Source organism: Lonchura striata, chromosome 4 (assembly GCF_050655825.1).
Source record: "Lonchura striata isolate lonStrDom1 chromosome 4, ASM5065582v1, whole genome shotgun sequence".
Classification (NCBI taxonomy): domain Eukaryota; kingdom Metazoa; phylum Chordata; class Aves; order Passeriformes; family Estrildidae; genus Lonchura; species Lonchura striata.
The window spans coordinates 8,655,979-8,679,512 of NC_140706.1; the positions used below are offsets into that span (position 1 = coordinate 8,655,979).

Sequence of the window (23,534 nt, forward strand, 5' to 3'; positions counted from 1 at the left end):
GACACTTGCACAGCACGGGAGCTGCTGCCAATGTTGGCTTCTGAGCTGGAAATTTGTGAATCCTCAGCCCTGGGGGTCTGTGCAGTGGGAAGGGGGCCAGCAACACGCTCTCAGCAGGAAACCAGCGTCCCTAAGAGAAGGTGCTGCAGAGCTGCTGCAGTCAGAGGGAATGCAATGAGAAAACCCTGGGATGCTAATTAATCCCCCTTTGGGAAGATATTTATTAGGCAAATGCCTCACATTCATATGCACATCTGCAGTCAACAAAGAGGCTTTTACTTTTTCCCCAGCCCAGCAAAGCAGGAGGGTGGGAAGTTGCTTCAACAGAAAGGTGCAGGGGTTACTCAGCCTGCCCTGAGCATCTTCGGTCAAGTGTAGAAAAAACAGCTGAAATTACCAAGGTCCAGGTTGAAGGAGAAACTAGAGGCATTTGAGAAGATCTTTAAACCTGAATATCTTCTCCCCTGCTCACTGATGGAGACATTGCAAAGGACAGGTTGGGAGCCATCCCTAATAGCCTCATCCTGCTGGGATGAGCTGTTCCAGAATCACTGCATTAATATAACCTGGGGCAGCTTTTGCTGTCAACCAGTTAATTGCTGAGGTTGATAGATACAGCCCCTGATGAGCAAAGGATTGCAGCTGCTTGCAGCTTTTGCAGAAGAGGCAGCAGGGCCTCTCCTTGTCCAGCAGACACTAAGCAGTGGGTCACACAGGTTTGCCTTGGTGTTTCCCCACTCCTTAGGTATAGGTGCTTTGGGAGAGCATCTGCTCTTCCTGAATTGCAATTGCACAGAGCTCACTGCTTCAAGAATTACAGTAAAATCTGGCTGGAAGATGTTTCAAGTCATGCAAAGCCCAGGGTTGGACAGAAAACCTAACATTTCAGACAAAGAACAGGGCACCATCTTGTCAGCAGGGGAATTGGTAATTCTGTTCTACATTTGCTGGGTGTTTCCTAAGGCTCATGGGAGGGAGTGACTCCCCTTGACCCAAGATGAGAGCTGATGATTTGGGAAGGATAAATAATGGCATTTCCAAGGCTTACTAGTTTGATGTGCTAATCCAAAGCAAAGTCAGCCTAAAGCAGACCTGCTGAAGGCAAAGCATGTTTCTTACTAAAATACTCAAACCTCCTCAGCCCCCAGAGTCACACAGCCTGCCCTCATTATCCCAGGTTTTTTCCCCAATGTACCAATGGATCAAATATCTGTACAATCTCCTGTTTTACACTGAGCAGCGAGAGCTGCTGAGAGCACTGGCACGACATTCAAACTTTAAACTGTCCATCTTAATTAAATTAGTTCTATCCGTGAGGTTCAGCAGTCGGTCATGGCATGTGGGAGATTTACCCTCGGGTCCTGAAGTGGCAGAAGTAAACTCAAGAGTAAAATCCTCAGTGACTTGGGATAACAACTGTGTTCTTAAAGACCAAAAGCTCCTGGCAGAGCAGTTGCCTTGCCAGCAAGCTGCTGTTAACAATATCCTTTTCATTCCAGGGACCCAAATCTGCCGTCTGTGAACCTGACTGGCTTTTGCAATTGATTTCAGAGGCCCTTAATTTTCACTGACATTTGCTTCAGTCAGTCATAACTTTCAGCTCCTCCTTTCCTCCTCCCCATGGTGCAGCACCCCCAGAACCTCTCCTTCACCCCCATTTACAGAGAAAGCAGAATCCTGGCTTTGCAATAATAAAGGCAAAATTTGGCATTCATACAGTGAGGAAAGACTTGGGAAATTTGGTCCAGTGCTTAGTGCCTTCTTTGAGTAACTGCATGATGGTGCACAAATCACTGCGTCTCTCTGTGCTGTGCCTCAGTTCCCTTGCTGTGGCCAAGCATGATACCCCCTTATCTCGGGGGAACAGGAGATATTAATTACTGCTCATAAGATGTTCAAATGTGGCAGCATAAATAGTAAACAAGTATTTGGTGCTTTTCTAAAGATAACTCATCTGCAAACACTCAGGTCCCTAGCCCAGAACTGGGAGCTCCCTTGGCTGTTACATAACTGCAGTAGGTTGTTTTTATTTTTTTTTAGGAATGAGTTGTTTTTATTACTGTAGTAATTTCATAAATAAGGAATGCATCTGACTAAAAAGGATGAAACAAAAATAAATGCCTGCTTAACCCAGGCATGTGGGAACTAAGCATTATCTTAATTATATTTCTGAAACAGAAACCTCCTATCTTTGGACCAAAGCTTTCAGAATTCAAAGGCAAACACTGCCCTGATTTTTTTCAGCTTTTTTCCCCCATCCACTGACTCTGTGTTGCTGAATTTGGGGCTGCCAGGTATCTCCCAAGTGCAGGAGTCCAAATGCTCCTTCCTTGATGAGATGATATGTTAGGGGGGATACAGGGGTGCCATGTGCCCTGCCTCTCCTCACTGGGGTGATCTCCCTCCCACGGGAGGTTCCACTTTAGAGCAGGAGATGCTCTTTTGGCCAAGTCATCCACTACTGCACCTGTGCCACAGTGCCTTTTACAATCCCGAGTTTTGATCTCCAGTGCAGACAGTCAGAGGCTTTGGGAGCTGGGGGTCGCTCCAGCTGCAGGCGATGCTCGTTAGAAAGGGGAGCTCTGCGGGTGCTCGAGCAGCCTGGCAGCGCTGCAGTGCCTGGCCACGAGCAGGTCCCACAGCCACCCGAGGAACTGCTTCTCACCAGGGATGCCCAATGCAGCACAAGCCTGTGGGATGCTGGCACCGCTCCTCTGGGTGGGAAGGCTTCCGAGTTCTTATCTAAACCTTCCCCCCTCCCTTCTCTCATACTCCTGAACTATTTTTAATAGAAAAGGGAAGCAATGAAACCTCTATGAAATCATCACAGTGAAATCAAGCTTTAGCTTGAAGCAAAGATCCAGTCACTGCATCTTCCTGAGGACCAAAGCATAGCCTGTGAGCTTCGGGATGGCAAATCCCGCTGAGTTCCAGACACGCCGCACTCCCTGACGGCAGAGTGCATTTCCCAGGACATGCAGGGATAAAACTTGTAGGGAAGGTGCATGGGTGCATCTCACAGGGACGTGTGCACCTGGCAGGGGACTACAGGGATGTTAACGAGAGATGACTGCACGGGGGGTGCACAGGAGCACCTTACCGGAGCAAGAGGCACAGATGAAACTTTCATGGGTGTACGGGTGCACCCTGCGGGTGAAGGTACGGCTGAGGCTCTCAGGAGCTGCAAGTCCCGCGGGGATGCACAGGTGAAGTTTCAGGAGAGGCACAACTGCTACGGCTGGGGGCTGTCCCCGGGCAGGGGGAGGCGCAGACGAAGCTCTCGGGGGATGCACCTCACGGGACTGGGGGGGTCCGGGCCTCCCGTCTCCCCGCCCAGCATCCCCCGCCCACCCCGTCCCTGCACCGGCCGCGCACGGCGCATGCCTCGGGCAGATGCCGGCCGGTTCCAACCGGGAGAGGCCGAAGCTTTTCGGGTCCTGCGAAGAGGAGGAGCCCATCCTCCTCCCTGCGCATCCCCCTCCCCCTCCATCTCTTCTCACCGCCCCGCGGAGGGGCGCGGAGGCGGCTGGGCCGGCAGCGCTCTTTGCACCGCGCAGTAGCGTGGGCACGGCAGGAAAAGTTACTGACGGGGGGGCGCCGAGGGATGGAGAGGGGATTTACTTGGGTTTGGGACGAGCCGGGGCCGCGCGGTTGCACCTCCCAGGCCGTTCCGCCCGCGCGGAGCGTTCCGCGCGGGATGGCGGAGCGGGGGCGCGTTCCGCGGGGCTCCGCGCCGGGATGCGCCGCCGCGGGGAGGGACTCACGGCGGAGCAGCCGCGCCGCAGCCCGCCGGGACGGAGTGCGGAGTTCGCCGGGACGCGGTGCGGATCTCGCCGGGACCGCCGGCCGGCCCTCCCTCCCCGCGGCTCCGCGCTCCCGCAGCGCCCTGCGCAGCTCCGCGCTCCCGCAGCGACTACTCCGGAAAGCTGCTGAGTGCACAGTGCGTTCGCAGTAGACACACAGATACATGAAAAATAAATTAATAGCCCTCTTCCGCGTGCACCGACGCAGGCAAGCAGGGATGCGCGGCCCCCGACTTTCCGCGCAACCCCGCGCCGTAGTAATTTGCAAGGGGCGGCGCGGGGATGGGGGGGCAAGGGGGAGGTGTCCCGCCCCCCCGATCACATGGCGACCCCGCGCAGCCAATGCGGGGGGCTCTAGGACCCCGGGGACCCGCGGCCCCCCCGCCCTATAAATGCCTCTCCAAAATGCAGCGGGGCTCCTTCCTCTGGTCCCGCCCGGCCGCGCTGCTCTGCGCCCCGCTGCCCGCGGGTCTCCGTGCCGGCTCCGCGCCCCGCTCCTTCCCCCTCCCCTTTTTCCTTTTTTTTTTTTTTTTTTTTTAATCTTATTTTTTTGTTAATTTTCTGACACCTCCCCTCCCGTTTTTCTCCTCGCCCCCTCCCCGCGGCCGGTTTGCATGCATTGTCTGTCTCCCAAGATGGTTTGTGAGACCAAGATTGTGGCGGAAGATCATGAATCAATCCCGGGATCCAAAAAAGACACGATCATTGTTTCCTCCTCCCAAATGTGGCCCTCTTTGGCGGGCTCCCCTCCCTCACCCCCACCTCCCCTCACCCCACCAAAAGAAGACCCCAGGCGCGACAATGTCTATATTCGCGAATTCCACCCCTCTGAACAGGAGGTGGTGCGCCGCATCTTTTACGAGGGGATCATGGAGCGAATCCCCAACACGGCGTTCAGGGGGCTGAAGCAGCAGCCCCTCACTCAGCTGCTCTACGGGCTGCTGGCGGGTGAGTATCCGCTCCCTTTTGGGGAGGGGGGCGCCGGGTTTATTCGCCGCTGTGGGTCTTCAAGATGGTCGGAGAGGCGGGAGGCGCCGGGGGCCGCGGGCGCGGTGCAGCCGGGGGAGCGCCGCAGCATCGTGCGGAGCGGCCGCGGAGCCGCAGCGCTGCGGCGGGGGCAGGGGGCTGGGAGGGGGAGCCTTGCGCCGCCGGGGATGCGCGACCCTGCGCGGGTGTTAAGGGCGGGGAGCCGTGAAAGGGAGGTCGCGGCGGGGATGAGGGTAGCTCAGCCATTGTGGCTACTGCAGGGCTCGGAGCGCGGAGGGGAGCGGGGCGCGCCGCGCACCGCCGCCCCCGCGCAGCCCGGCGAGGGGGGGCACGGCGTGCCGGCGTTGCCTGGAGACAGCCGGGCCCGCCAGCGAGCGGCCCCCATTCCCCCCCGGCGTGGGGAGGGGTACCCCCTGCAGCCGGACCGAGCCGCGGGGTCACCTCCCCTCCCCGAGATAAATGCTCAAAAATAGTGCTTGCAAGGTGCCCCCTCCCCGTGCCAGTAATTAATAATGCGTGCCCCTCGCCCCGAGTGGGCTTTGGGGTGTTCTCCTGCCCCCGGTGGCTGCAGGCTGGTCGCACCCCATGTCCCAGACACCGGGGAGGACGAGACCCCGCGGTGGAGGGGACCCCCGGCAGGCGCTGGGGAGCGGGGGACCCAGCCGGTGGCTCTGGGCCGTGCCGGAGAGAGCCGCCGGCTCAGAGACGCCCGCAGAAGCCCCCCAGGATGGGAAGGGGCAGGGTGGCTGCCCGGGGAGTCGGTGCCGATGGAAATAGCAGTGCCGCAGTGCCGAACACATGGCTGCGGAGCGGTGCCCGCAGCGCGGCTCCTCCACCCGGCCGCGTTCCGGCCTCGCCGGGCACAGCGAAGGGCCGGGGGTGCGGGGGTCCCGGGCTCCCCACGGCCCCGCTCCGCGGGGGCTCGTGGGCCCTGCCGCGGCGTGGGGGCGTCCCCACCGCCTCCTCCCGGACCTCATAAACTTCTCCGCGTTATCTCGTCGCGATACGCCGTCCCTTAACACGATAATCTCGAGAGCGTGAACTGCGTGTGTACTGCAAATGTATATTTTGACTGTGCTTGTTTTATTGATTTATTTTTATAATGAGTTTGTATTCCGAAATCAACACTAAATTCTCTTTTCTGACAGGTGTCGTTTATTTCTCTTCCTTATCTCCATAGTAATGTGCTTTGTTGTGACCAAGTCCTTCCTGCTGACCTGCTGTTTGCCCATCTTTCTGATGGGCATGAGGTACTACTTCAGTAGAAAAGTTATCCTGCACTATCTCGATTGTGCGCTGCACACGGACATGTCCGATATTGAGCAATATTACATGAAACCGCCAGGTGAGTACGAATTCCCCGAGGGAGCCTTCCTCCCCCCAGCCTGCTGGGGAACATGGCTGCTCCCTGCTGCTGGCGCCTTTTCCTCCTGTCAGCAGCACTGAGCAAGCTCAAAAGTCGCCAGAATGCAGCTCTTTAGCCACACCAGGCACAAAGCCATCTCTGGTTTTGGTTTGGTTTGGGGTTTTTTTTTGCTGATTTTGTTTTTTTAATGTTTTTCTCTTGTTACTCCCCCTCCCCCAAGTGCCTAGTCATCCCAGGCAGCCTCTGTCCACCCTGGAGCGCAGTGCTGCTGCGTCCCACAGCCACCCCGAGGACTGGGGTGAGGGTGCCTGGGGACACTGGGGCTGGAGGATGCGCATTATTCCTGCAGCCTAGGTCCCCCCTAGCCCTTACATGAGCTTGGTGTTTCTTTGCTCTGTGCATTTGGTATTAGCTCTGACTGCAGGAGGAGAGGGAGATGAAAAGCCTTTTAGCCCAAATGCTCAGAGGAGCCCATTTTAGCTATGGAGCCCATTTTCCCATGCCATTCAAGAACATTCCTTAATACAGGTGTTTTGGAAGAGGAATGGATCAGGTATGTAAAGAGCTCCTGCTGCATAAGCCTGCCCTAATATGGGTTTATCCCTTTGTTCCATATATGCATATAATTAAAAAGACAACATCTAATGATAATATTACTTTTAAGCTGTCAAAGATAACTTAGGTCATTAAAAAAAAAAAAAATCTCTTTAGAACCTGTCAGGTGCTATTTCCCTTTTTGTAGGCACGCATCCATATTGAGGACAAGAGCAGGGGGATGCCTGGGCAGTCAGTTGGGGTTTGAGGTTTTCTTTCAGTGGTCACACAGTGCTAGTGCTGAGCTGGAAAAGCAAGGCAGGGATATTATCCCACCTGAGTTCCATCTTCTTGGGGTCCCTGCTCTCTTCTTGGGTACCTACTGTGTTGTTTTTCCACATGACCATGTTTTTGCTGTATCATTCCTGTTCCCCAGGTGTGACAAACCTCTCCGTGGGCATTTCTAGAGAACTGCTAGGAAGTGTAATAGCCGCAATCCTTCCCTCACTTCTAATATACAATGTTACATCTCTCTAAAATGTTGCTTCTCTTATGAAAATCATTAACTAGATTAATTTAGCTTTCTCTTCTCACAGTGCATATCTTATACAGATTTTGTCCCATCTTATAGTGTTTCATTTACAGGGATTGTTTCTGAAAAAATTAAGTGATATGTGACTTGTATTTAAAAAGCTCAATGTTTATTAAAGGTGGTGTCAAAGAAATAAAAGAGTTCATAGCAAAACATTTCTGTAGTGAGGCCCAGCAAAGTATTATGCTGGAGAAAACAGCAGAAGATTCCAGTAGAATTAAGAAGGTGTAATATGGAGTTAATAGGTGAGCTGCTTGGCTTGGTAATGCTCAGGACTTGTGTGATCACAATTGAGAGGGCTCACAGTGCCTGTGTTTATAACACTAGCAGACACAGAAAATAAAGGAAAGGGACTCAAAGTAATGCCCTCCATTTGCTTAAGGTCAGTCATGTAATTTGGTTCAGCTGTGTTGCCAACATACCTTTGAAATGTTAGCATTGCTTTTATTTGGTACCTGAAAGAGCTCGTGGCAATTTTAGAGCAAATGTGTGGGCTTTAATTTTTGACAGAATTTAATCATGTAATTAGGCTTCTGCCATGCCATAAAAAGCAGATTTATGGGATTGTTGGTGCTTGTTAAAGGTTCTTGATGATAGTGGTGTTGGATATAAAGGGACCAGGGAGGCTTTGGGGTCTGGAGAAGGCTGTCTGCATTGGAACCGGCACTGTCCATGTGCCATAATCCCTGTGGAGCTATTTTGTGTAGCTGGCCACAAGGCATGAATCCAGTGGTTTGGTCGTGTTTCCTCCAAAAATGCAGTTGGTGGATTTTTTTCCTATAGGACAGCAGTATAAACACAATCATCCTAGAACATGCCAGAGTTTTGTGCACTTTGAAGGTTGGCTGGCTGAACATCCAGAGGAAGGCAGCAATGTGCCACACTGGCATTGCCCGTCCCACCCAAAGGACAGAACAATGGCAATAAAACAAATTCAAGCCCCAAGTTTGTCTTTTATTTGCCTAGTTTACAAATTAACACCCAGGCAGAAATTATTGCAGTGGGAATGAGAAGGCTCGTTGTATTGCTGCAGCTGAGATATTTGAGAGCTTTCTCAGTGAGGTGTTAAGAGAAGAGTAATGGGGTGTGGGTTCAGGGTCACAGGGGGGCTGGAGATGGCCAGAGCTTAACTAAACAAGTAAAACCCGACCTGATATAACTGCAGCTTGGCCTGGGGGTATGACCAGGCAACTTGCTGCCCCTTCTTTAGAGAATCCATGTTTTCCTCCTTTAATTTTTTTTTTTTTTTATCAGCACGGGAAAAAGAGGGAGTATTTTGTGGTGGAGTTATATATTCCTGTTTCTTTGGGTGATGAATGCAAAGGTAGAACTGGGACATGGTCTTAAGGTCTTGATAAAGATGTTGGTTGTGGCTTTGCTGAGGTTTTTGCCCTTGGAATCCAAGATACCCAGGCACAAAAACCTGTTGTTGGCAGCCAGTTCTGTGTGGTGCCTGGTGCTGGGGTACTGTTCTAGAGAGTATCTACAGCAAATAGTTTCTAGTAAGGCAGGCATCTACAGTGAGGGGATACTTTAACTATTACAATGAATTATTCTTGGTGGTATTGGGAAAGCATCCACAGAACATGTGGGTCAGTTTTTTATAACCAAGCCAAAAGGACGGGGTTTGCAGTGGGATACCATGAGTACCCAGGTTAATGATTAGTGCTGAACAATTCCACGAGTTGCACCATATGAGGGTTTTGCTTCTGCAGGTTTTTTGAACCTCTCGCCTCCAAGTTAGTTGTTGTTTGAATTTTCCTCTGCTGGGTTTTGTATGAACGGAAAAATATGCGCTGACAGTGATTTTGCAGAAGTATACTAGCCAAAATTTAAATTTTTGTTTTCTGTTGCCCTCCTACACTTATGCCAAGGGTCTGGCAGAACATTTGGGCCAGTGCTTAACTTGAAGCTTGTGCACAGTGGTGTAACTTGAAATTGCTGTCAATGTGAAAGGAATTGTTTATGTTGTGCATGCTGGGGTCTTAAAACAGAAGGTTGAATGGTTCAAACACCTTCCTGAACACTTTGTAAACTCTAATTTTTCATTTTAAAATAGCACTTGTTGGAATTTACCTTTCTTTTTCTTCCTTCTTCAAAGGCTATGAAAAAAGACTAGTGGAATGGTGAAAAAGAAAGGAATTGGATAATGGGCTTAATTGTCAACCAGAGTAACATGTTCTAGTAAACAAAAAAAAACCCAACCAAAACCAACCAAAAAATATGAATTAATTTTAAATAGAGCCCTGCCTCTTGCATTTATCCACATAAAAAAGATGAGCACAGCTGGAGCTTCTTTTATGGTCTGATGATTTTGATGACTAATCAATTTTACAGTGTCTCTTCAAGCTTCTGTCCCAGTTGGTTGTGTTGTTTGTTTTTTTTTTTTGCAGTGGCTGTTGTGTTACAGAGATTCTTGTGAGGCTGAGGTCTCAGCTGGAGAGCTTATGGAAACCCAGACTCCTTGTGTCCCGTGCAAAACTGCTGCTCCCCAAAGCGACTGGAGCCAGGGCTTTGGCTGAGGAATTTCCATGTCTCTGGGTGTTCAGAGAGTCGCTGCTGGCTGTGCTGGCAGGGTTTGCAGAGGGGTGTGCGTACCTGCCCTGGTGGTGCAAAGACCTGCTGGTGGCAGCAGCTGGCCCGTGTCAGGGTTTTGGGAACTGGTGACGCGCTTGGTGGCTGCATCGCAGTGCCCAGTGCTGCAGGGGACGGGGGACAGCCACCAGCACAGGTGGGGAGCTGAGGCTGCAGCACCTGCTGGGTGCTGGGGCATCTCCCGGGTGCTGTGGGAGAGCTGCTGCCGGCGGTGCCACAGCAGCACACAGCTCCCGCTCTCTGGCAGCTGGGCACCTCTGGTTGCCTCAGGCAGGGAGGGGACAAGGACGGGTGCTTTGCTCTCCTGCCTCCGTGCAGGGTGAGCAGAGCCTTCCTGCCCTGCTGTGCTTTGTCCCCCGTGTGTGACAGTGCACGGGAAGAGCCTACACAGGTATGCCAGCCTCCCTGGGGGACAGGGCCCTGAGGAAGAGGGACTGCAGGGGGATGGGGTGCATTAGGGTTCACTTTTTGCTGCTCTTGGGTGGCACATTCCTCAGCTGAGCTCAAAGGGGGGATGCCGTGCCCTTCTTGGCAGAGGTTCTGGGATCATGTCCTTCTGCCAGTTCAGGTGGGTCCAGAGCTGGGTTGTGAGCAGGTGAGATCCTGTTTGCTGCCTCTACCTTCTGAGGTTTCCCACACCTGCACTAAGGTGTTTGTCTGGGTAACAAGCAAGTATTTGTGTTGCATCAGGCTGTTTGGCAGTGGATTTTTTCCCTCTGGCATGATGTTTGCAAGGTGAACAGCTGGTTGTGAGTCCTGTGGCTCTTGCTACCTCTGCTCTGTAAGTGCTGAGCCTTGGGGAGGCTCAGAGGTGAGCACCAGCGACTTTTGGGGTACAGGGTAATACTGAGTCTGCCTTGGAAGGAGATCCTCAGCCCTGGAGCTGTTGTTGCTCTGCCATGCCTAAACCCTTCCAAAGACACAGGCACAGGGGGTAGGGGGGTGTTTCTCCTCACTGAGCCCCCAGGCAGAGGGGCAGCCACAGAGCCCAGTTCTTCCACATTCTGGATAATGCTCAAGCTGCTAGATAAGCAGGAATGAAGCTGCCGAATGATAACATTGTTTGGGAAGAATAGAGGAGCTCTTGCTTTGCAAAGAATTGGCTCAGTTACCTGATGCCAGAGAGGGCTCAGGGCTGCTGCTTCCCAGTGGAGGAATGTGTTTTTGGAGAGCCCTGCCCCACTCCTGGTGCCCAAGAGGCAGCTGGAATCTGAAGCATCCCTATCTGCAGCATTTCTTGCTGGCTTATACAGTGCCCTGACCTCGTGTATCTGCCAAACCCCTGAGCTGCCTGTCCTGTGTTGGGCTTTTCATGCTTGCCTTTCCCACATTGCTGCCTAGGGTGGTGAGGAGTTCTGTGGGGCTGGGAAAGCCACGGGAGAGGCTGTGTCCTTATCTCTTCCAGGGTGTTTCCCAGCTCTGCTTCCTATCACTGCTGGGAACTGAGGTTAGGTCTCCTCTGTCTGTCCTGTGAGCCTATCACTGCTGGCATCTCTGCAATTCCATGAGTGTGCTTCCAGGGATGCGACCTCCATAGCGGAAAGATCCTATAAGATTAGGATGACAGACTTTTCTTATACTTTATAGTGGAAAGTATTTTGTCAAAGTATTACCAAAGCTGACCTCCTGCAAGTGGGACAGTCAGGGATTCTTCAGCTCAGCAATTTCTACTGTTGATTTTGGGTTTCTACAACTTAGAAGCACACAACTGCCTGGTTTGGCATCTCTCATCTTTAGTGCAGAGTTTTTTGGGAAGCAAGATGAAAAACAACTCCTGTTTCCAAGTGTTAGGGATATGCTTTGTCCAGCATTTGTAATGAGCTGAAATATTTTGGGGTTTTTTGAGTAGTGTAAAATGTCTTTAGAGTTGGGTTGCCTCCCAGAACCCACCTCCTCCTGCCACTGGCACTCCATCACTCACGGCTGCCTCCTTTTGCTGTGCTGGAACCTTGGCTTTTCCATCTGGAGGCAGCCCTGTCCTGCAGGCATGGGGCATGGGCAGAGTGAGCAAGGCAAAGGGCTGCTGGCACCAGCTCTCCCCTCCACTCCAATGCCCAGAGCTGGCCCAGGGCTGTCCTGGTCCCAGCAGCAAGCACAATGCAGAGCCCCAGCCCAGGGCTGAGCGCTGCTGATAAGAGCTAGGGTAGATAGGGAGGTGACACAACTTGGGTTCCTTGCAGTGCTGAGCCACATGGGCCACCTCTGCTCAACCCGCTGGAGGGTCTGCAGGGTCTTTCTACCTCACAAAAAAAAAAAAAATTCCCCACTTCTGGGGGCCTCAGGTAGTACAGAGTAGAAGTGCAATGCTGTCAGCAAAGGGCCAGCTTAGGAGAGCTGGCGTTGCCTGATGAGGGGAGCAGTCTGTGGATTCAGGGCTGTGTCATCCTCAGCCAGTGGAATAAACATGTTTATGGGCAAGCTGCTGCAGCCTCCCCCCCTTCCTATTTATTTATCACAGGAACATATGCAACAAACCCATTACTCAATGAGCATGCCTATAACAGAAATAGCTCTTGCTTTAGATCCACATGTTCGGCACAGTACCATGCCAAAATTAGATGAAAATAGATTTTATAGTAAGTTTTTCAGAGTAATGTGACCTTTCCCCCGCCCATGAATTCAAGAATTCTCTCTAAAAGCAGCCAGTCCCTCATGGACTTGACCATCACTCAGTGCAGCAGTGTTTGAGTTGTAGCCATGACTGGGTGGATATGATGCTGCTGAACGTAAGCTCAACCTGCAGATGTTTAAGATCCTCAGTACCTGCCAGTGGTGGTCATTAATCTTCAGTACAAGAGGTAACCAGTTGTGCAGATTGAACATCAGTAGTATTTTAGGTGCAGTTAACTTCTCAAGACCAGCAAACAAGCCACACTGGGACTTAGGAACATGAAGGAGGCAAGGACAACAGCTGTTCTTGGTTTTTATCATAGCTTTGAGTAATTTTTTTAAATGTTTTCTCCAGTGTTAAATATTTTCTGGCATGGTAATATGCAATTTTTCAGGACTGTCTTAGGGAATAAACCAAAATGGGGTTCTGACTCCAGAATTTTGTTCACAAGTTTAAATGCAAATTTATTACTCTTATAAAGGGTTTCAGCAGCTCTTCTTCTTTCTCTTGCTTTCTTAGGAATGGCCAAGATTTAAAGCAATTGCCCAAAAGTGTTTCAAGTTAAGATTTCATAATAGCCTAAATTTAGACTCTGTGTTGGATATCTGACTAGTGGCAGGAGTTTTAAAGGTACAAAGCTGTGAGCCCCTCTTGACACTGAATTTTGGTTGTAGCAACATGAAATGAAAAAGCTTATTCTTACGTTGTTGTATTTATTTATTTATTATATTCAGCCTCCTAGGATTACCCATGAGTGGTCATGTTGTTGTCTCTCAATGTGCACCACCAGTGGTCTTAATACTTTAGAAATTGCCATGGGGGATTGTTCTCTACTTGAAGACCTCCAAATATATTGAAAAAACTGGTTTTATGTAGAAATATTTTTATGTATCATACATTAAGAATATGTATGATTTTAAAACCATTCAAAATTTCCCTGAATTTCAGAGTGGATTTCTGAAATTCATTCTGTAGGCTTTGATCTTGACTCAGGCAGGTTATATTTAATTTCTCAGGATGGGAATGACTTTTGGGGTGGCTGTGAGCCTCTCGGGGACTCTGGGAGCTCGCAGAGTTGTTTGCTGGTGTATTGCAGAGTGCGTGGCTTTATTTTGGTAATGCACTGCTGGGGATCTGTTACAAATAATCACATACTTGATACTTCTCCCTTCCAGGTCACAGCAAAAATAGAGACCTAGGGTGTTTTGCTGGTATCTGGTTCTGTGATGAGCTGAGGGCTGTATGAGCCTTTGTTGTTACTTTCTGCATCAGCAAAACAGGGAGCTTCAAAGTGTATTTTTATATTTTCTTTTTCTCTTTTTTTTTTCCCATTCTGTAGAAAGCTGAGGCATCATTTTGTTATCCTGACAGGTGGCTAAGGAAAAGAGTCTTAAAGAAAATCCAAATATTGCAGCATCTCTTACCTAGTTTCTATTGAAAAATTTATTCCTTGTAACCAAATAATAGGGTTGGGGGGCAGGTTGAGGGGGTTTTTGGGGTTGGTTGGTTTTGATTTTTTTGGTTTTTGTGTTTTGGTAAGGGGGCACATGGAATCACCAAAAAGCCTCATGTCCTTTGTTAAGGATGCATCAAAAATTAGTTCATAGTGGTCTGGTCAGAGCCAGGTACAAGCTGTGGTATCTGTTACAGATGGCTTTGAGCTTTCTTTTAAGTCATCTACTGACCCGTTGGACCCCAGCAATCAATTAACAATTTATGACAGCACAGTACAGTATCATTCATTGTCTTCTATAACTCCTTGAAGAGTGTTTCTTTCAAAAAGAAAAGGTTATATTTCTTACAGGACAGTTCTAAAACGTAGACCTGTGATTCCCAGGGCTTGGTGCCAAGCTGGGCTTCTGCTTTAAAATGGGATTCTGGGAGTGAAAGGAGACATTTCAAAATTGGTAATGGGAAGCATGTATTACAATTGTATTTTTAAGTGGCTACATGAGATACTGTTATTTAAAGTGGGATTTGCAACAGTGTAAATGCTAATGGAATAATACAAGGTATTAGTCCCACCACAGCGTGTCCTGCTTGATATTGTAACTAGCAAGTAATATTGTCACTTAACATTCATGTGTTTTTCTAGGACTTATCCAAGTGGCAAAACTGAAAAACAGAGGTTTTGTAAGAAAATTATTTTTCAGCTCAGGAACTGGAAAGTGAAAGGAAGGATAGTTTTGGTTCAAAGTAAACTGATTTACTACTCCCTGTCTGTTTTTTCACTATGATGCAGCAAGGAGCTGTGCTTAGTGGGGGATGTAATGCTTTTTTCAGCCCAAAACAGAATGGTTGGCTGTTAGAGCTTTCCTTTAGAAGCACAGGTCAGACCCAAGTGTATACCTAGGAAATACTGACCATGATAGAGCCATGATGTGGTAAAGTGTTTGTTACCCCTCAGGCAGGTCCCACTTTTCGTGGCACTATTAAATCTATACTGAGTCAGTGCTGGAATATCAGGCATCCAGACTCTGTTTGAATTACATATTTAGATATTTTATACTGGTGCAGTAGTTGGAGAAGTGCTGTTGAGGGGGCCATTTCTGAAGTCCTGGCTGCTGGGGCATCCATCCCCTGTGATCCTTGGAGGACTGAGCTGTGTGCCCATGTCCCAGCCAGCAGTGCTTGGGCCTGAGCTCTGTGCAGGATTTGTGCCAGCCTGGCTTTCCTCTGCCTTTCATTTTCCACCTTTGGTGACTCAGGACAAATGTGTGAATTGTTTTGCATTGACAAAACCTGCATTTTTTAAAGTAAACTGCTTGCCTAGATTTACCCTCAATCACCAGTAATTGCTATACCAACTGCTCCCACTCTCCCTTGCCAGTGTGCTGGAATCCTGACTTGGAAACCAGCATCAGCAGTGCAGGTTTTTTGCTTTTTACAGTTGCAACTCTTGGGCTCTGTGCTCATGCTGCTAATTGAAATGGAGGGTGCTGGCCAGCTGTCTGGTCATGAGTAGCTCCTCAGTGCACCTTGCATTCAATATTCACTTAAAAGGTATCAGATAATCACTAGTGATTCCTTGAGTTATTTTTTCCCTTTTTTCCCCCCCTCTTCCAGTCTTGGGTCAAACTGCAATACTTTAATTCCTTTGAGTTCTGCTCAGCTCTCTTCTCCATCCCATTGTTGAATTCTCCAGTGATTTTTGGTCTGATCTATTTCTTGCTTTATTCATCACTTCTGGCATTTGCCCATGGATTGTGGTCCCCTACCCAGGATCCCTCTGTATCTCTGATTTTCCCCTTCCTTCCATCAAACTTCTCAATTTATGTGCCTTTACCTAATTTTATTGTATATGTACTTTATTCTCTTCTTAATTTGTCCAGATATTTAGTGTGGTCAGTGCAAATAAACACTTGCAAGTATCTCTCTTTTGGTAGAAGACTGAGAATAACAAAGATGAGAAAATAAATAGAAGTCAGCGGCACAAGGATATTGTGTCTGCTAAGCTGCAAACAGTGCACAAACCTACATGTCACTGCTGAGGGGAGAACATTTTACCTAAAGGCAAGTGAACTGCCAGCAACAACATTTCTTACACCACCTTCAGAGCATCTGACCCACATCACTTCCAGATGTATCCATTGTTCTTTTCCCCTATAACTTTTCTTAAAACCTAATCCTTCCCATTTTAACAAGGTATATAAAATCCTTATCGCATTCAGAGTGTGCAAGAAAAAAAAAAAAAACCCAAACCCAACCACTTCATTTTCTGAGACCAGGGTTTTTTGTTCTTTTTTTGGAGGTGCCAAATCTGTTCATCCTCCCTGGATCTAGATAACAGCATCAGAAACACTGTGTAACACTTCTAGTGGGAATCCAGGAAAGACCTAAATCTGTAGTCTTCCAATTTAAAATAATGTTAAATAGTAGAACTGCAAAGAGAAGCTTTTGAAAACAGCCTGGTTTGGAGCACCTGCCATTGCCAAGTGCAAATTCAGATGATGGTTAGTGAGAGGCAGAGCAATGAAAGCAAGGCAGATACCTGGCTACTGAGCAGCAGTGAGCATCCTGATAAAGGTCCCTGTGGTGGAATTACATTGTTATTGTGAGATTTGTTAAAAAAGAGAGAAAGCAAGCAGTGAAGAAGTTAGTTACTGTACAATAGGGATGCTAATGAGAGACTTTTTTAAAATCCAAACTGCTTAAAAATTGGTATTTGTAAAAACACCATTTCAAGCTTTTGCTGCTTGTAAAGTCAATTAGATTCACTTAATGTCTCTGAAAATTTACATCTGTTGGGGTTTCAGAAGCTGTCAGTGTTCAGAGGATAACATCAAGCTGTGCCTCTTGGACAGTGATTTTTGTCTGGGAATAAGCCATCATCAGGTTTTATGGGGCTTTTTTTGAGCCATCAGTAGTCTGTAAAACATCAAAGCATCTGCAAGGATTCTTGAGAAGTGGGAACATTTTTCATGGATCACTCAAATAGCTAAAGAGGATTTCAGTGAAATTCTAAAAAAAAATGTTCACATAACCCCCCCACATTCACTGAGACTGAACTCTTGGGACAGTTTGGCTTAAAGATTCAGTGGAGCATTTGCTTTAACTTAATCATGGGCTTAAATCCCTTGTCTCTTGATGGGAATTTAGCATATGCTTAGGGGCAGTGTGGGTCCCAGTGCTCTTTGGATAGTTACAGGAGACCTGTGACATATATGGTGGTAAACCTTGGGTTTGCTGTATGTGCTATCAGCTGCCTGCAAGATGAATTTATAATGTTTTAGGGAATATTGATGCATTGGAAAAAGGAGTTGTAGTTGTGGATCTGCTCTTGGATATGTTCATTCTGCCCTGTCCTGGGCATTGCATGTGTGGAGGTTTAGTGTTGTCTTTGTAGATGGGACAATCCAACAGAGCTTCAAAATCCTGAGTTCTACCCAGTCTCATGTGGATTTGCATCTCTTCTGGCTCTGGCTGCTGCAGTGCAGCGTGCATTTGTAAGTTGATCCCTTTTCCACAGGTTCTTTGTGAATGAGCTGCCTCAGTCTGAGGGGCAGGCATGAAGGTGTCTGCTTTCACTAGCCCTGAGCAGCCTGCCCTTCCTTTGCCACGTGTCCTCCTGCTGGAGGAGACATGGCCTGTTACCTACTCCAGTAATTTGCTTCACAGATGTCTTTCAAATCCCCAGCTCCTGTGACTGGTATTGAGGCTGGGGTTCATGTGAGTGTGGGGTGTAACAAGCTGATAGGTGGTTATCACAGGAGATATGGATTAGCCTTTTGTAGGGACTTTTTTGGCCTGATTGTTGTGGCATGGTAGTCTGAATGCGTGGCAAAGTTTTTGGAAATTTTTTTGTTTTGTTTTAGAGATGTAGAGAGTTAACACATGTAATTTTCATTTTCTGTTAATGCATCATCCACAACACATCCATTGTCTGTGCCCAGCCTGACAGATGTTTGTGTATTTATGGATGTGGAATTTTCTTGCACTGCCACATTAAATAAATGTGCTAGTTTGAGTCTGGACCAGTGGAGCTCAGTAGAACTAGACCCAAGGCACGTAGGCTTTGATGTGCTGGGAGAAGGATGTAGAAAAATGTTGGCTTTCACAAGAGTGGCCATCCAGGTGTGTGCTTTTCCTGCACCACAGCAGGGCTCTGGACTCATGTGGGGTGTTGCCACTGGTTTGCTGAGAGTTGAAGGTTGAAGCAGTGTGTGATGATGAAGGTTCCAGCTGCCTGGGAGGCCTTTCTGGGATCTGCACCCTGCTCCCTTGAAAGACATTCCTTCCTATGGCGGGGGATTGGAGCCAGATGATTTTTAAGGTCCCTTCCAACCCAAATCATTGTAGGATTCTATGACTCGTGGCAGAAGGAGGTGAAGCCCTGAGGCAGTGTTTGCCCTCCTTGCTGTGTGAGGCTCCAGCAGCAGAGTGGGAATGGGGGAGCCCTTTGCCTTGGCATGCACAGGTGGGACACACTGGAGCAACCTCATCCCAGGGCTCTGTTTGGCTGAGTTAGGGATAAATATAGCAGCCCCCAGGGATTACATATTCACAGTGAGGCTGGAGAAGTAAGAGGGCTGCAGGCCAGGAAGGTGTTCATTTGCAGTGGGAGCTGTGGTGGGATGGCCATGGGGAGGTGGTACCTGAAGGATGGTAGGTTGCCTTCTCCTGCTGGAAACCAGCCTGTGTTTCTTTCCAGGGAGAGCTCTCATTGCAGTAATGCCTCTGGCAGTCCTGGCTGTCCCAGTTGCCTCAGGAGGGCTGAGTACCCTCAGACATCATCTCAGGAGGGCTCAGCATCTTCCAAAATCAGGCTTTACAGACACAGTGGGATGAGAAAGCAGTGGTACCCCTGTCTGCTGGTTCTGCCTGGTCGTGGAAGTCACCACCCACCTGGTTGAGGGTTGGGTTGAAGATGTGGAAAGGTGCAGATACCAGGAGGTGCCTGCAGCTATCAGTAGGTCAGATCCAGCCCCAGCAGGACTAGGGAACACCTTAGGGTGTGGTGGGGAAAGGGCCTCCTTCCCTGCTCTTCCCAAATGGGATGGGCTGATTGGTGTGTTGCAGGGAGAGGGTCATTGCTCTAGCAAGTCCTCCAGCATTAGAAGTGTGATGCTGCTAAAAGCACCTCGAGAATACTCCAAATGTTTCCTTCCAGAGAGGTTTGCTAGTTATTTATTCATTTATTTATATGGGTCAGGAGTTGGATTTGCTACAAACTGTGGCATTAGTCCTGTTACTTTCTCTAGCCTTGGATGTCAGAAGTACATCAGACCCCATTCCAAGGGAAAAGCCTTGTTTCTAGGCATGCTGCAGATAGAAATTGCTTTTTTCCATCGCTTTCCATGATAGGATGAGCACCTCTGCAGAGGCAACATGCTGCTTTGATGGGAGCAGGGCAGAAAGTCTGGGGTTGGTTGTCCCAAGCCTGGTTCTCCTTACCAGTTTGATTCTCTTTCCCAGTTTCTCTGTTTAGTCACATGCTCCTTCCACAGAGGGTAGGAGCATAGGTTTGCCCACGTGTTTTGGGGGTCAAGCAGGTCAGACAGGGTTGGTCCAGTGAGAAATGACCAAATGAGTGCAGCTGGGCAGGACAGAGGTAATGATGCTCACTCCTCACCTCTTGACCTTTTCCCAGTCCATTGTAACAGATTTTAGGGGCTCATCTGGGTGTTGCAGATGGTGACAGGGGGGGTTTGTCCCAGCTGGTAACTGGTGTCTTTATTGGACACCTGTGCTCTGGAAAGGTTGTGTGTGCAGCACCATTTCAAGGTGTTGTGCTAGAAATAGGAAATACTTATTGCTTGCAATAGACTTAGGGAGATCAAACCACCTACCACCTGACTTCAGCCTTCAGTTTTTTACTAAGTCTCCACCCTAAACCTCTTATTTTTCCTAATGTCTTCTTCAATATTGAGTAATGAATTCTTCACTGTGGTTTCAGAGAGAATGCAACTCCTTGTGATTGCTGTTTCACTCCCATAGATTATGAAAAGCTAGAGGTCAGGGAGGTTTGATTCATGGTGTTAGCAACAAGGTAGGATTCTTGTGAAACCACTGTCACATGCAGAAGGAAAGGCTATGAGTGCAGCAGAGCCATATTTATTGTTGGTGTTAGGAGAGTATCCTGGTAGATTCCCTTTGCTGTGCAGGGTTTGGTGAAGTGCAAGTTCCTGTCTGTCAGTTCCCACTGTGTCCCGGGAAGGAAAGCAGAGGAGCCACCCTGGGATCTGGGACTTTTCTGGTCAGTGTTTCTGCAAAACAAATATTGCCTTGTCATTGTTGCTCCTCAGCTGCTGGGCTAGGAAAGTCCTCATTTAGAGACTCATGAGGGCAGCAAGAGTGTGGCAAGGGAGCTACCATCATGCTCAGAAGTGCTGAAACATGCTGTGCAGCATGTCTTGGTTGAATATGTGCACCCTTTACTTGACTTGGTCTGTTGTGGTTTCTTTTCGTGGGTGATTTTTTTTTTGTTTGGTTTTGTCTGTCACTTTTAAAATATGCAAATATTTTTAGTTGCTCCCTTTTTTATCTTTTAGGGGAGGCACCCCTCAGCCTTGTTTTTGACTCTGATTTAAAGAGTTGCATGCACAGATGAGTTATTCTGTCCTGATGCATCATTATGCCATATCCTAAGTTTGAACTCACATCTTGGCTGCAATTCATCTTACCTAAGTTTCTCCTGACTAAAAGCAGTTGTTTGCAGTCAGCTCTGTAGGCTTTAGCTGTGGTCATTTGCAGAAGAGGGGCTCTCCTGAAGAGTGACTCATTTCAAAGGTTGTTGACCTCACAGCAGCATAAAACCCTCTGGAAGTCTCTGTACAGCTCAGAATTATGTTTATTACTTAACTTTAAGTAAATGAACCTTAGTTTCTCCATTTGCTGTGAAGCATTTGGTGCAATACTTATGTAGATACAGACACTTCTGTTGAATAAAGGGAGTCTTGGCTAAATTTAGACCAGAAAAATAGTGATGGATGGTGCAAATCAGATTAATTCTGTCAATTTTCCCTGTTTGATTTATGGCTTGGCCGACTGCTAAGCTAAAGAAAGCCATTCAATGGTTATTGCTCAGTCCCTTTTTACAGTAAAGTATATAAAGTAAAAGTCAGCCACCAAGTAATGAATTCTAGAACATCCAATAATTGTAGATTCCCCAGCTTGTTCAATGGTTGGAAGTGAAAATTGCTGGGAGGCAAATTCAGTACCTTTTGAAAGCAATAAAGCCATGTAGTGAAAGATTGGTGTAGAAAATGGAGACCAAGCCTTAGCAATGTCCTTTTAAGGAGCTGGCTCAAAACACAACCAGCAGCACATTTGGTCTTGTAAACTAATTTCACTAACAAGGAGCTAATTGTCACATCAGTCTTTTGGAGCTGGCACAACCCAGGCTAGCAAAGCAGGCAGAAGAGCATGATTTCTTTTGTCCTTAAAACTTCTAACTAAAAACTAAATTCTGGGACCTAGGTTTATTTAAGGCCTGACTGGGGTTGATCAGCTTAGTGTGTATTTTGCATGCCTAAGGAGCTTCTGCCCTGAAAAGTTTAAATACTTGTTTCTGGCTTTGTCCATTTGTGCAGACCAGACTGTTCTGCTGAGCCAGCTCCATTGCATTGGGACTCACCATCCAGTCAGCCCAGAGGACAATGCCCAGCCAAAATCACATATCCTAGTCTTTATCCACGCCTTTAAGCTGTTTAATTCCTTGCTTATCGATAACAATTGCTCACATGCCAAAAGCACAGATGCTGCCTCATTTCTCAATCTGTGCTTTCCCCCTGGTGACCCAGCAGCAGGTAGACCCTGGTTGCTGCATCTGTGGTTTTGTTGCTGCTTTCTCTGTGTTGTGTCGTCCTTTTCAGCAGCAGAGAGCAGAGCAGTGGGTCAGGCTACATCTGTCCAGATAACCAGGCTACTTCTAATCCCCCACAACTGCTTCTGCAGCTTTTGCTTGAACAGTTGTTATACATTGGCTTTGTTAGTGTCTTCGCTTTTCAAGGTGCAGCATGGCCAGCAAAAAGAGCCTGATAGAAGATTTTAAAGTCCTGCTGTTACACTTCTTAATATAGCAGCCTCTGAAATGTGCTGGAAGGGCTGTCTTTATCCCATCTGCGGCATCGCCGGCATTTCTCGCTGTCTCATCAAAAGCCTGCTCCTGGCTGTGCCAAGCCCTTCCCGGGGCTTTGCTGAGCACCCCCTTGGGTGCTGTCACACGTGGTGACACTCTGGGCCCCAGGGGACTTAAGCCTGTTTGTAAAATCAACCACTGAAGTGCTGACATGGGGCAAGGCCACTAGCAGCTTGCATTGATCCAGGCTGGGTCCTCACAAAGCTTTGCTGGGAGTAAGGTGCGTGGGCAGGAGCTGTCGTAGAGGTGTTTCAGAGGAACGGGGTGAGGTTTAAAGCAAAGGTTTTAAGAAGATTATAAATGCCTGCTGGGTTATGTCCCCAGCAGTGACAGCAGGAGATGCTGTTTAGGACCAAACCTGGCCACTTCCTGAAGTCCCTTTGCTGCAGAATGTTTTTCTTTTTTGCTGTCAAATTATCAGAGTAAAAGTAAACTATAGGTAGCCATCAGCATCTTAGGGGTTTTTTGAGGGCTTTGGCATCCCAAAATGGAATACCTGTGTTGGAGTAGCTGGGTGCTTTTGAGGCTGCACCAGCTCCATCAGAAAGCATAGAGCTGGCACTGAAAGTGTTCATAATGTTACTCTAAATTGCAACCCCACCACCCTTTCCACCCCCAGGGGCAGGTGAAGCTGCAGTGGGGCCTCCACCTTTGCAGCAGGTGTGCTGCTGCTCCAGGTTTATCAGCACTGGCATGGTTCAGCACATAGCACTCTGAATGCAGATGTGGTTTGGCGTTTGCACTGGTGCTTAGGGCAGCAGTTGCCTGCAGTCCAAAACCCCATCACCCTGTTTCTCATTTCATGCTCAGATTTACCACTTCAGGGACCAACTCTGAGCTTCTGTCTCCTGGGGCAGTTTGAGACCCACTGCCGTGGTGGATTGGGGTCACAGTGTTTCTGGTAGCAAATGTCCATGGATCTGCCCTGTGGCTGTGTTGCAGACTGAATGCTGGATGTCACTGTCATCCCACTGATTCCCTGCTGCTTGCAACTCCAGAGGCTTTGGCTGAGCTTTGGGGTTGTTGGAAGTACCTTCAGCCCTTTGTAGCAAGCATGGAAAAGAAGTTAGATGGAGAAGTAGATGAAGTGGCTGCTCAGAACCAAACCATCCATCTCTTTTCATGCTTTGTAGGTGATCTCATTGCCTGCTGCCCTGGTGCTCCATGAATCAAGGGATGTCACCCACCCTCGACATATAGATGCACTGCCCTGTGCTCTTCCAGCTGGGAATTATTTATGACAGGGCAATGTGTCCTGCAGTGGTAGATTGTGGGCTTATTTATGGGGAGGAAGGTGTCCCACAGTATTTCTCATTTCATGCATGAATCATTCCTGTGTCCCTGACATATTTTGTTCCCCCACACCTGGGCCTTGTCTGGTGCAGAGAGATGCTCATGGATGTCAGGAGTTGGAGTCAGGATCTCTTGCATCTCACTCAGTTTTCATAGCCATAAACTACACTAAA

General features: G+C 48.4%; 1 protein-coding gene across 1 annotated transcript in view; it reads left to right on the forward strand.

Annotated features, from left to right (window-relative positions):
• Positions 1–4,199: 4,199 nt before the first annotated feature.
• ASPNAT (aspartate N-acetyltransferase) overlaps positions 4,200–23,534 on the forward strand; it is a 32,633-nt gene continuing 13,298 nt past the window's right edge. Inside the window, exons 1-2 of the mRNA XM_021535656.4 lie at positions 4,200–4,751; positions 5,971–6,135. Coding sequence (XP_021391331.1) covers positions 4,418–4,751; positions 5,971–6,135 — 499 coding nt within the window. The 5' untranslated portion in view covers positions 4,200–4,417. The remainder of the gene's footprint in view (positions 4,752–5,970; positions 6,136–23,534) is intronic.